This window comes from Eleutherodactylus coqui, chromosome 1 (assembly GCF_035609145.1).
Source record: "Eleutherodactylus coqui strain aEleCoq1 chromosome 1, aEleCoq1.hap1, whole genome shotgun sequence".
Taxonomy (NCBI): Eukaryota; Metazoa; Chordata; class Amphibia; order Anura; family Eleutherodactylidae; genus Eleutherodactylus; species Eleutherodactylus coqui.
Window position 1 is genome coordinate 40274272 of NC_089837.1, and position 12623 is coordinate 40286894.

Genomic DNA, 12623 nt, shown 5'->3' on the forward strand with positions numbered 1-12623 from the left:
CCATTTACGGAATCAAATCTGAGTATTTTTGGGGCAGTAGAGAGGCTTGTAATGAGAATGGATGAGAAGAAAAAAGATGGAGCGCCCCTTAGGGGCATGAGTGATATAATGGGAGATGCACTCAGGGATGCATGCTGGTCTGAGCTTCTCTCCGACATATAGGCCAGTGATTGGGATCGGTGCGCCGGCCTCGCAGCGCTGAATAACCAATGGTTGTTATAATTAGGAGGATGTAGTGGAGAAAACAAACAGCCCCCAGTGTGACCTTATTGGTTAGAAATAGCGCCTTACAGTCAGGGGTGATAATAAGACTTTCTTTATTGTTACCAGCAAGGTAATGTATTCTGATGTAACATGTCTCTGCAGATAATAGTACATCTACTGCTTACATCACAATATAGAAGGCTACAAAAAGAAGAGGCATGATGGGAAAAGAAAAAACATACAAAGAATATTTAAAGTAATTCTCCGAACCAAAAGGGTGTACAACACCTGCTGCTCTTCCCTGCCGATGTCCCTACTATCTGCTGGTTCACAGTCCTGATTTCAGTCATCCCATGTGGCTGCCACAATTTTCTAGCTACTTACTGCACATTATGCATTGGTCCCTGATTGACCAACACTGATCATGTGAGCATTGCTGGCCAGTCAGAGTGCAGATATAGTGCATTGGTAGTCTAACTCCACTAATGCACTTTGGCAGATTAGGTAGTCTGAAGATTGAGGAACCTTTTTTAAAGGTTTTACACCATTTTTTCTTAAGTAGAACAGACGCAAAAGCATGTGCAAGGGCCGCTTGCAGATAATACTTTGTGGATCCAGATTACAGTAGACATCTGACTACAATTTTGAGCGTTTGAAAAATCCAGGCTAATTCCATACAAAAAAAAAACCCTTAGTGGCTGTGAATATCCTGATGCATTAATTTTTTTAGCTCATTGGAAATAAGAATATTGACTTCTCTCAATGAAATCTCATATAGGAGTTTTCAAAATTTGATTTCCTTTCAAACAGTTTTCACATAAAGAACATCAAAATAATGCCTCTACTTTGTGAGATCTATGATGAGCCCCATGTTTGGCATTAATAGTAGGACATTTCTCGTGTTCAGAACATTAAAATTACTTCACTCTAGTGTGGGTTCTCTGATGTACAACAAGACTTGTTTTTTGTGTAAAACATTTCCCACATTCTGAACATGAAAATGGCTTCTCCCCTGTGTGAAGTCTCTGATGCCTAACAAGATCCGATTTCTGTGTAAAACATTTCCCACATTCTGAACATGAAAACGGCTTCTCCCCTGTGTGAAGTCTCTCATGTGTAAGAAGATGTGTTCTACCCGAAAAACATTTCCCACATACTGAACATGAAAACCGCTTCTCTCCTGTGTGAGTTCTCTGATGTTTAACAAGACCTGATTTCTCCATAAAACATTTCCCACATTCTGAACATGAATATGGCTTCTCTCCTGTGTGAAATCTCTGATGTGCAATAAGCTGTGTTCTATCCATAAAACGTTTCCCACATTCAGAGCATGGGAATGGCTTCTCCCCTGTGTGAATCCTCTGATGTCTAACAAGAACTGATTTTAGCTTAAAACATTTGCCACATTCTGAGCATGAAAATGGTTTCTCTCCTGTGTGAATTCTCTCATGTCCAACAAGATTTACTTTACTTGTAAAACTCTTCCCACATTCTGAACATGAAAATGGCTTCTCTCCTGTGTGAATTCTTTCATGTCTAACAAGCTTTTCTCTTTTTGAAAAATATTTCCCACATTCTGAACATGAAAATGACTTCTCCCCTGTGTGAGCTCTCTCGTGTCGAACAAGAACTGATTTCAGCTTAAAAGATTTCCCACATTCTGAACATGAAAATGGTTTCTCTCCTGTGTGCATTCTCTCATGTCCAAGTAGATTTACTTTATTTGTAAAACCCTTTCCACATTCTGAACATGAAAATAGCTTCTCTCCTGTGTGAGTTCTCTCATGTACAATAAGATTTACTTTATTAGTAAAACCCTTTCCACATTCTAAACATGAAAAGGACTTCTCCTCCCCTGTGTGAGCTCTCTGATGTCTAAGAAGAAGCGATTTCAGCATAAAACATCCCCCACATTCTGAACATGAAAATGGCTTCTCTCCTGTGTGAGTTCTCTCATGTCCAGCAAGACTTACTTTATGTTTAAAACTCTTCCCACATTCCGAACATGAAAATGGCTTCTCTGCTGTGTGAATTTTCTGGTGTCTAACAAGACAGGTTTTTAGCTTAAAACATTTACCACATTCTGAACATGAAAACGGCTTCTCTGCTGTGTGAATTATTTGATGTCTAACAAGCTTTGATTTTTTTGGAAAACATTTCCCACATTCTGAACATGAATATGGCTTCTCATCTGTGCAAGTTCTTTTGTGTGTAAAAAGACCCGAGCTTTTTGCCAACTGTTTTCCACATTGAAGACTATTACTGTCAATGGGGCCTTTACTTGTAGCAAAATTCTGAGATCGATCAGGAGAAGGTTCCTTGTGATTAGGGGGATTATATGACAGATCTGTACTGGTACATACTGGCTGAACATTAAGGGTAATGAGGTTTTCTCCTGGAGAGTGCTGCACAATATCTTCATCTTCTGCTTTATAATTTAGTGATGACATGAAGTTTCCATCAAAGTCCTCAATGGGATTTTCTGTTAGGATTAAATTTGTATTTAGTGATTTAGTTCATCTGCAAAACGTAGCCAAATATATAAAATTGTTACTCGACTGGAAAACACCTGCAGTTTTTGATACGGTATTTCAAGTCAAAGGCAGAATTAGACCCTGGAAGAGGATTATTTATAAATCCTCTTTTTATATTTCCCACTCCCTTTGAATCCAATTCTGGCTTTTACAAAAAAAATGAAGAAAAAAAAAAACTACATTAACAATATACCCCCCCCCCCAAACTGCATGTGTGTTTCCAGTCTTATAATGCTTTGTTCAACACCATTAAATGCATTAATGACAACAAACACAATGCTGGACATAGGATTGCAGGTTCAATAGCCCTACAGGCACATTCTAATTATATGTACATATATGCAAACTCTCTCGAATGTGTTTAAAATGTGTAAAAACCATCAAACATTTGCATGGCAAACGCTATACAAAAACAAAATTTGAAAAAGAGCCATGATCCTTTTTTTTGGTCATTTCACCCCCTAAAATAAACTGAATACAAGGGATTTCAAAAAAATAAAAAAAACACAACAAACATACATAACCCAAAATAGTACTGCAGCTCATCATGCATAAAACAGCCGCTCACTGAGCTCCCTTCATTTCCAATAGCCCTGTGCCCCACCCACCCCCCGATAAGAATTTGGGCTGTCTGAGAAAGAGGGTCCTATGAAGGACTAAAATTTTGGACCCAATGAAGCAGCCTCTGAGGAAATGGGAAATCCACCTATTCAGCTAGAACAGCTAAAGGGCCCCAAAACCGTAGCGGAAAACCTTAAAATGCATGTTGACAGCAATTACAAAGCACATCAAAAATGCTGCAAAACTGCAACAAATCCTGGGAAACCCCACATGCAAATCCAGCCTTATATGGGGCGATGATCCCCCTGAGCGTGTGATTGCGCTAATCTTAGTGTAAACAAGCAATCAAACATTCAAAGGCTAATTGTCATTAATCCCTTAAGAGTCCCTTCCCACTGGCGAGGATGATATTAGACCGTGAATCACGGACCGATGGCGCCCTTCATGCAAAGTGTTTCCACGTAAAAACAGCCTCACATCACTGTGGGGATGAAGGAATCTTTGCCGCGTCTGATACGGCTGCAGCAGAGGTTCATATAGTTCTCCCATGGTTTTGAATAGGGCTGGCATTGCCGCGATATCACAAACAGATAGAACATGCTGCCATTTTTTTTTCCTGCATAGCGTCGTTTTAGCTTTTGGGGAAAAAAAAATCATTTTCTGCCGCCATCGTCTGACAGCCATAACTTTTTTATTTTTCTGTCAATCTAGTTGTGCGAGGGCTCCTTTTGTCCTGTAGTTTTTATTAGTACTATTTTGGAGTGTGTGACTTTTTGATTGCTTTTAACCCCTTAAGGACACGGCCTATTTTGGCGTTGAGGACCAAGCGATTTTCTTTGGTATTTTTCCATCTCCATTTTTCAAAAGCCATAACTTTTTTATTTTTCCGTGGACACGGCCATATGAGGGCTTATTTTTTGCGTGGCGAACTGTAGTTTTTATCGGTGCCACTTTTGGGTACATAGACTATATCGTAAAACTTTTATTATTTTTTTTAATGATAACAGAGAGAGAAAACGCATCAATTCTGACATAGATTTTTGTTTCTTTTTTTTACAGCGTTAATCATGCCGCATACATGACACAATACATTTTTTCTGCGGGTCGGTACGGTAACAACGATACCAAAATTGTTATATTTTTTTTAGGTTTTTACACTTTTTTGCAATAAAAGTATAAAACCCATTTTTTTTTAGAAATCTTTTTTTTTCTCTATAGCTGCATTCAAAGTCCTGTAACTTTATTTTTTTATGTACGGAGCTCTATAGGGGCTTATTTTTTGCAAGACGAGCTGTAGTTTTTATTGGTACCATTTTGGGGAATGTACGGCTTTTTTGATCACTTTTATTGCATTTTTTGGGAGGCAAAATGCTAAAAATTAGCATTTTGCCTCTGGTTTTTAGCATTTTGTTTTTTTTTACGCTTTTTGCCGTACAAAATAAAAAGCGTGTTCAACTTTTTGTACATGTCGCTATGGACGAGTCAATACCAAATATGTGGGGTTTTAATTTTTTTTTACCTTTTTTTATGCTAATATTAAAAAAAAGCACAAAAAAAGGCCATGGCGACAGGCCGGGCTCTCGCGATAACATCGCGAAAGCTGGCCGGAGACACAGAGGGAGCGCGCTCCCTCTGCGAACTCTTTCCCTGACGCGATCTACTTAGATCGCAGCAGAGAAGGGGTTAACAGCGGGGGGCGCATCTCTGATGCCCCCCCACTGTTGCAGCAGGACGCCGGCTGTGACTGACAGCCGCCTCCCGCTGCGGGATAGCGCAAGGTCAGTCATGATCTCGCGCTATCCCAATGACGTACCGGTACGTCCTGGGGAGGGAAGGGGTTAAATTACTTTTTTTTTTCATGACCGAAAATGCGCAATTCTGGAGTTTATTTGTTTTTTCTGCCGATGTTCACTATCCTGAGTAACTAATGGGTGACTCTGATAGATCAGACCTTTACGGACGCGGCGATACAAATATACTTTTATTATTAATATGGGAAAAGGATTATTTTTTTAAACGTTCTTTTATTTTGCAATAATTAAAAAAAATTTTGTACTTGTATTACATTTTTATTTTTTAAGCTCCACAGGGGACTTAAACTTGTGATCATTTGAGCGCTCATACAGTATGATGTAATACCACAGTATTACATTATACCGCATTTTTACAGGCAAACAATTCTGACAGCAGCATTTAAATGCTCCGACTGCTGTTCGGGGGTACCAAATGTCTCCTCTATGATGCGATTGCGGGGTTCAATTTGGTTGACATAGTAGCCGGGGTTCTTCTGCATAAATGCCTAATGCATGCCTCCATAAATGGCTCTCTACTAGGGGTGGGAGTTTGATGGAATTCAAGGAATTTTATGGCTAGGGGAGCAAAAATAGTTGTGGGAAACGTAAGTGTTTTGTGTTCTGGGTGAGCGGGGTTTATATGGAGTAGGGTTGTGAAGCTATCCCACCCCATACAAGGTGGTTGCCGGCTGTCTGGGATAGCAACAGCTGCAATCAGCACAAACTCTGATCGTGGCTGTTAACCCTTTGAAAACCACTGCCAATTCTAAAAGTGGAATTAAACAGCTGAACACTGTGTGGGCAGGTGCGTTATCTCGATGGAGGAACCAGTCATCTGTTTGCCCACGCAGCACTGATTGTTAAACAATTTTTGATGAAAAACAGCATTACAGCCTTGCCTCGCCCTCTATTCTATTTTTTTGCTGCGAGTGCCTTCAGTGGTGAAAAAGGAAACTAAATTTCGCAGCTGCACGTTGTTTGTATGAAATCAGCCATCGCAAAATAGGCGAAAGACTGAACAACTTGTCGGAAAAAAAAAAAAATCTAATTACTGGAGCCAAACTCAACCTTTCCCAAAAATATTGGCCGCCGTGCCGCCTCAGAAGGGTTCTATGAATATTCACCTAGAAACAGAAGCCTGTACTAGTTTCATTTGGATACCCCCTCGTAATTCATTAAGAGATTCAAGATGCTCTTGCTTTTGATTCCGGGCCGGTTGCGAATCTGCCCGCCTGCTCTAGAAGCTGCATTCATCTTCCCTTTACAGCCTGCTCTCAGCCGAGACCCAACGCATCGAGTCTCAGTGCTTCGGATATGATACGGAGAAAGTCTTTACATTATAAAAAATAGTACTAATTTGCACTGACCGCGGTAGGCAGCTGCACTGTGAACATAATTAACAATGAAGAAGTCGAGTCGGTTCAAGGTTTCATCTTCCTTGGATCCAAAATCAATTGCAATGGGCAATCTGGACCCGAGATCAATTACACTTGGTAGGAATACAATGCAAGAAATGGAAAAGATTTTGGAAAAGCAAGGATATTAGCATTGCAACAAAAAAAAAACAGACTGGTCAATGCAATCGTCTTTCCCATAACAACGTTGTGAAAGTTGGACGACTAGGAAAACAGAGAGAAGGAAAATTGATGGTTTGAACTCTGGGGCTGGAGGAGAATGCTACGGAAACCTTGGACTGCCATGACAACAAACAAGGTAGTGTTAGATTGTGTCAAACCGGAAATATCACAAAAGGGCAAAATCATCAAACAGCGGCTCTCTTTTTTTGGCCACGTGATGTGTGCTACCTCACTGGAAACCTCACTAATGCTCGGCAGTGCCAGTGGGAAGAGAAGATCAGGAATACAAAGAACAAGATGGCGAGATACAATCAAGACCACCACCACCATGTCAATCGCGGAACTGAAAGAAGCGGTGAAAGACAGAAATGCGTGTAGAACATTGATCCTTGGAGTCACCGAGTGTCGGATGCGACTGAACGGATAATCAGCATCATCAATTTACACTAACTTATATGCGTGTATGTCATTAGAAAGGAACTTCATGTTGGAAAAGGCGAACAACACAGAGAGGAAAACAGAAACAGGATCCGAAGTAGAAACTTATTCCACCAGTTGACGGCAGTGATGTATATCCTATAACCAACAATGCATTGGCACAATGTGCCGCTGCAGCATCAGCACACAGGAAGTGTTACTGGAGTACCAGAAAACACAAGGACCACTCCTAGTCCAGAATTTAACGAGTGCTCACGGAAGGATTTTCCCCAAACATCCCAGAAACCACTGTTACAGTCAGGATAAATATAAATATGGGAAATTTTACACCCTTTAATATTTTTTCTTCCATTTTTTTTTTATTACAGATGAATTATTGCAGCATGTGGTTGCCAGTTATTTTCTCTAAATCCAATGTTGTTCTCTTCTAAACAATGGACTCTACAAATTGTGGTGAACTTAAAGGGGTTGTCCCGCGAAACGGTTTTTTTTTTTTTTTCAACCCCCCCCCCCCCGTTCGGCGCGAGACAACCCCGATGCAGGGGTTAAAAAAGAACACCGCACAGCGCTTACCTGAATCCCCGCGCTCCGAAGACTTCTTACTTACCGTTTGAAGACGGCCGCCGGGATCCTCTTCCTCCGTGGACCGCAGCTCTTCTGTGCGGTCCATTGCCGATTCCAGCCTCCTGATTGGCTGGAATCGGCACGTGACGGGGCGGAGCTACACGGAGCTACACGGAGCCCCATTGAGAAGATAAGAAGACCCGGACTGCGCAAGCGCGTCTAATTTGGCCATTAGACGGCGAAAATTAGACGGCAACCATGGAGACGAGGACGCCAGCAACGGAGCAGGTAAGTGAAAAACTTTTGATAACTTCTGTATGGCTCATAATTAATGCACAATGTACATTACAAAGTGCATTAATATGGCCATACAGAAGTGTATAGACCCACTTGCTTTCGCGGGACAACCCCTTTAAAATAAAAATGGGACTCAACATGGGGTTAGTGAAGGTCCTCAATTAATATTGGATACAAGTAATATTGGACATCGAGTCCTACACATCCATCAGCTGGTGGAGCCATATGGATATGTTTGACACATAGAGCAAAGATAGGGGGCTAAAGCAGTGTTTCCGAACCCAAGTCCTTATGGACCCCCGCAGGTCATGTTTTCAGGATATTCTATAGCAAAAACACCTGTTGCAATGTCTGAGGCACCGACAAAAATTATATCACCTGTGCAACACTGAGAAAGTCCAGAAAACATGACCTGTGGCGGTCCATGAGGACTAGAGTTTAGGAAACACTGGTCTAAAGTGATATGAAAGAGCCTAAATTGGTGAGATCCTAAATTAAATGTCATATTGCTCACATGGAAATGTATGGCAGAAGATGGTATCCAGGCTTCAAGACAGCCATCGGTGCCTGTATTTGCCTACAGTATTGGGCAATAGGTCGCTGAAAAAAATACATACTGTAATATATACTGTATTTTGCATGTCTCTTCTTACCCTGTGATATAAGAAGCTGGTGGTTCTCCATCATGACGTCCTTGTACAGATCCTTGTGTCCTTCTAAATACTCCCACTCTTCCATGGAGAGATAGACAACCACATCATGACACCTTATAGGAACCTGATTAACACAATGATACTGTTATTACCCAGACTCCTCTAGTGCTGTTACTGTATAATTACCCAGCATTCCCAGCAGTGTCACCTCTGCAGTCAGCAGCTCAGTGATCTTGTTGGTGAGTTCTAGGATCTTCTGCTCATGTATCGGTAAGTGAGGAGGAGCCTCTGTGATGGGGCTCTGGCTCCTGCTCCATCCTCCTGACTCATGGCGATGGCTGTTGGGAGTCGCATCATCACCCGATGTCTTCTTCACCATCATGTAATCCTGTGTATGGAGAGAGACACGTAGAGGGCTGAACCCGGTGTTCATCCATCAGTAGAAAGTGAGAGATTGTGATCCTGCTGTATAGAGCTATGGTGAGACCACATCTGGAATACTGTGTTCAGTTCTGGAGATCTCGCCTACAAAATAGAACAAGTCCAAAGATGGACTATGAAAATTGTGGAAGATCTCATAAAACCAATCAGGAAAGTCAAAGATCTTAAGGCTCTTTACTTCAGAGCATCCAGCGCCGACTGCAAGACTTTTTCATCCGGTAAAAATGCCAGACTGGTGCAACAACCAAATACACAAGTACTGCCATGTCATTTTTGTTGCAGTGTGTACACCATAGTAACAAGACGCACCCATAAAAAAGCTAAATTTTGTTTTTTTCCAATTTCACTCCATCTAAATATTTTTCACGTTTTTTTGTACGTTATATGGTACCATTAAAAAATACAACTCGTCCCACAAAAAACAGGCCTTTAGACATCTATGCCGATGGTTAAATAAAAAAAGTTATGAATTTTTATAATGGGGAGGAAAAAACGAAAATAGGGGAAAAATAAGGACCGCATCCTTAAGGGATTAAATAATACAAAGATATCATAGAAATATAGCTTACCTCCCCGGTCAGCAGGTAGATGATCTCTAAGGAGATGTCTAATATTCTTTTAGTAACTTCATTTCCGTCCTTCCTCATCCTTTGTGAATCATATAAAAGTTAAAAGACAGTTAAAGTTTGATGCTCCGTTCATCTTGGCCCCCGTTGTGCATCCAGACAGAAGACTAGCGCCACAATGGGTATATTTCTGAACACAGAACAAACGGGGGTATCCATTTTGGGGTGACAGTCTTTATTCACATGGGTGTTGTACTAAAAAAACCTATTTTTAAAATGACACAATTGCCAAAAAAAATGAAAATTGGAATTTTTTTCCTTCTGCTTTGCTTTGAGTTATTTAAAACCGGTAGGGTCAAAATCCACAGTACACCCGTAGATTAATTCGTTAAGGGGTCTAGTTTTGAAAATGGGGTCATTTGTGGGGGTTCTCCATCGTTTTGGCCGCTCAATGGCTCTATAAGTGGGCAATGGGGCCTAAAACATCTTCAAGCAAAATGTCTGTTCCGAAAGCCACTGGCTGCTCTTTTCAGTTTGGGCCCCGTTGTACATACAGACAGAAGATTAGGGCCACAATGGATATGCTTCTAAACACGGGACAAACAGGGGTATCAATTTTTGGTTGCAAATCCTCATTTTCATGTGCATTTTACAAAAAAATCCTGTCTTTAAAATTTACATATTTGCAAAAATATAAAATATTTTTTTCAAAAGTTTCCCAATTTTGACGCTTTTAATAAATTTTACAAATTTTATCGGACTGTTTTTACCACCTAAATAAAGCACAATATGTGGTGAAAAAACAATGGCAGAATCACTTGGATATGCAAAACCTTTACGGAGTTATTCTATGTTAAAGTAACACATCAGATTTCCAAAATTTGGCCAGGTCATTAAGGCGCAAACAGGCTTGGCCACTAAGGGGTTAAAACGGTGGGTATAACTTTTTCTGTCAGGTGCATAGTTTCGGAGATATTGGGCAAAAAGTGAAAAAAAATTGTGAAAATTTCGCTGTTTTATGGGTATTGCTTATCTTGCACAGGTCTTTCAAAGCTGCAAACTTGGTTTCTTACTGTTGGCTTAGGTCCAAACAACATCTAAAAAAATTTGACCTACATGACCTTTTGCAAGGTCGGATGTATAAATTAACTGGGCTATATAATAATAACCACATGGACCGTGTCTGACCTCCCCACAAGACCCTCCACTGTCTCTTACCTCTCTATACAAGTCTCTGAGAATGCTGGCTGATAACAGAGAGAACAGCAGCGACCACAACCTGCTCTGTGTGTGCTACACTGCAATAGGACCTGTGATGAGGTCACTGTCATGTGATCAGGAGGGGCGGAGCTCAGCAGTGAAAAGTGGTGGCTGAAGGACCTGTGATGATGTCACCATCATGTGATCAGTAAGGGCGGAGCTCAGCAGTGAGGAGGATAAATAGACCTGAGGAGGAGAGATGGGAGCAGTCAGTGATAGTCGGCTGATCATTCTCCGCCATAAATACATATTAGTGACCTTTTGTGATTATTGCAGCGGAATATTTACCCCCCAGAAGTGGTTTGTATGTAATTGTAAATATTAGTTATTCAGAATGGGGTCCAGAAGCCCCCGGAAGCTGCCGGCCGTCGCACACGGGGATGGTTATTGCGCACACTGCCATAAGCCCGGTCATTAGTATGGGGCCGCTCACAGCTGAGGTTTGTGTCTCGCAGCATGTTGTATCTTGGCGTGTATTACATGTACATACAACCAGGATAGCGCTGGGGATTGGCGGCACGCAGCGGGTACACGGCCTTACATACCAGCTGCCTGCCCACACGCCAGAGACACGCAGACGGTTGTGTGAGCCGGTAAGTCTTACTGCTATTGTGGGTAACATGAAGGGTTTCTAAGAGACGCCATCCTGGAGGACCTCAAGGAAAACAGCCGGATAACTCCGTATCAGCCGGTTTATGGGAGATCGCTGCTGTCACACCAACCTGATCAGCTTCTACCAGGAGGGAAGGTCTAGACTGGAGCGGGGAGGCACTGGATCTTGTGTATCTGGACTTCTCCAAAGTGTTTGATACTGGGCCCCATAAAAGGTTGGTCTATAAAATGAGAATGCTTGGTAGAATGTGTGCAAGTGGATAAGTAACGGGTCAATGATAGAGAGCAGAGGGGGGTTATTAACCCCTTAAGGATGTAGCCCTTTTTTCCATTTTTCTCCTTTTAAAAATCATAACTCTTATTTTTCCATTGTAGTGGCCCCGCAGGCACTACAGGACACTAGCAGCACGCTTGTCTTGTCTCACCTGTTTGTATACCGGCCCTGGATACAGAAGATGCCGTCTGTGGGAGAGACCCTGTGTCTCCCCTTCTGCTCTAAGCTAGAGCTCATCTCTGGCCTATCATTGGCTGACAGTCAGGTTTAATCTCATTGGTGCAGAGCCCCAAGTGTGGGAAACAAACATACAAGTCCCTATGTAAGTGGGCGGGTAGAGAGAGAGGGGATAAAAGGAAGTGACGCAGAGCAGTTAGCAGACTCAGCCAGGAGAGAGTAAGGAGAAGGTTACAGTTTCCGTAGTCGGCCAAGAGGAGTGTTCAGAGAGTTATTCTTAATCAAGGTAGAGTGTGGTGATAACCCGCTCCCTTGCCATTCCACAGCAGAGTTCCAGAAGACCCTTTACGAGGAGTCTCATCATCAAACAGTGAGTTACAGCTACCCAGTGAAATCAAAGCCAGGATTGGCATATAGCCACTAGTCTCTCTGCTTTATAAGTACACCTTCAGTTAAACCCAACTCAAACCTGTTTATCTAACTTCACTAGTGGGGAGAATTGTCTAATCCAATCAGTCTTAAGTTAATATTGGAGAGAGCGTAGAAAATCAGAGAATCATCAAATCAATCTTACTGCATCTTGCTTGTCTTATATTGCATCCTTGTTCACCTGAGATAAAGCCTTCCACAGAAAGTTGGAAAGTTAACCTGTTTACCGATATCAAAGTTAGT

At 41.7% G+C, this 12623-nt stretch overlaps 1 protein-coding gene across 1 annotated transcript in view; it reads right to left on the reverse strand.

Annotated features, from left to right (window-relative positions):
* Positions 1-300: 300 nt before the first annotated feature.
* Positions 301-12623, reverse strand: part of LOC136607875 (oocyte zinc finger protein XlCOF7.1-like) — a 102609-nt gene continuing 90286 nt past the window's right edge. The window contains exons 2-4 of the mRNA XM_066589069.1: positions 8830-9009; positions 8622-8745; positions 301-2686 (exon numbers count right to left, since the gene is read on the reverse strand). Coding sequence (XP_066445166.1) covers positions 1122-2686; positions 8622-8745; positions 8830-9009 — 1869 coding nt within the window. The 3' untranslated portion in view covers positions 301-1121. The remainder of the gene's footprint in view (positions 2687-8621; positions 8746-8829; positions 9010-12623) is intronic.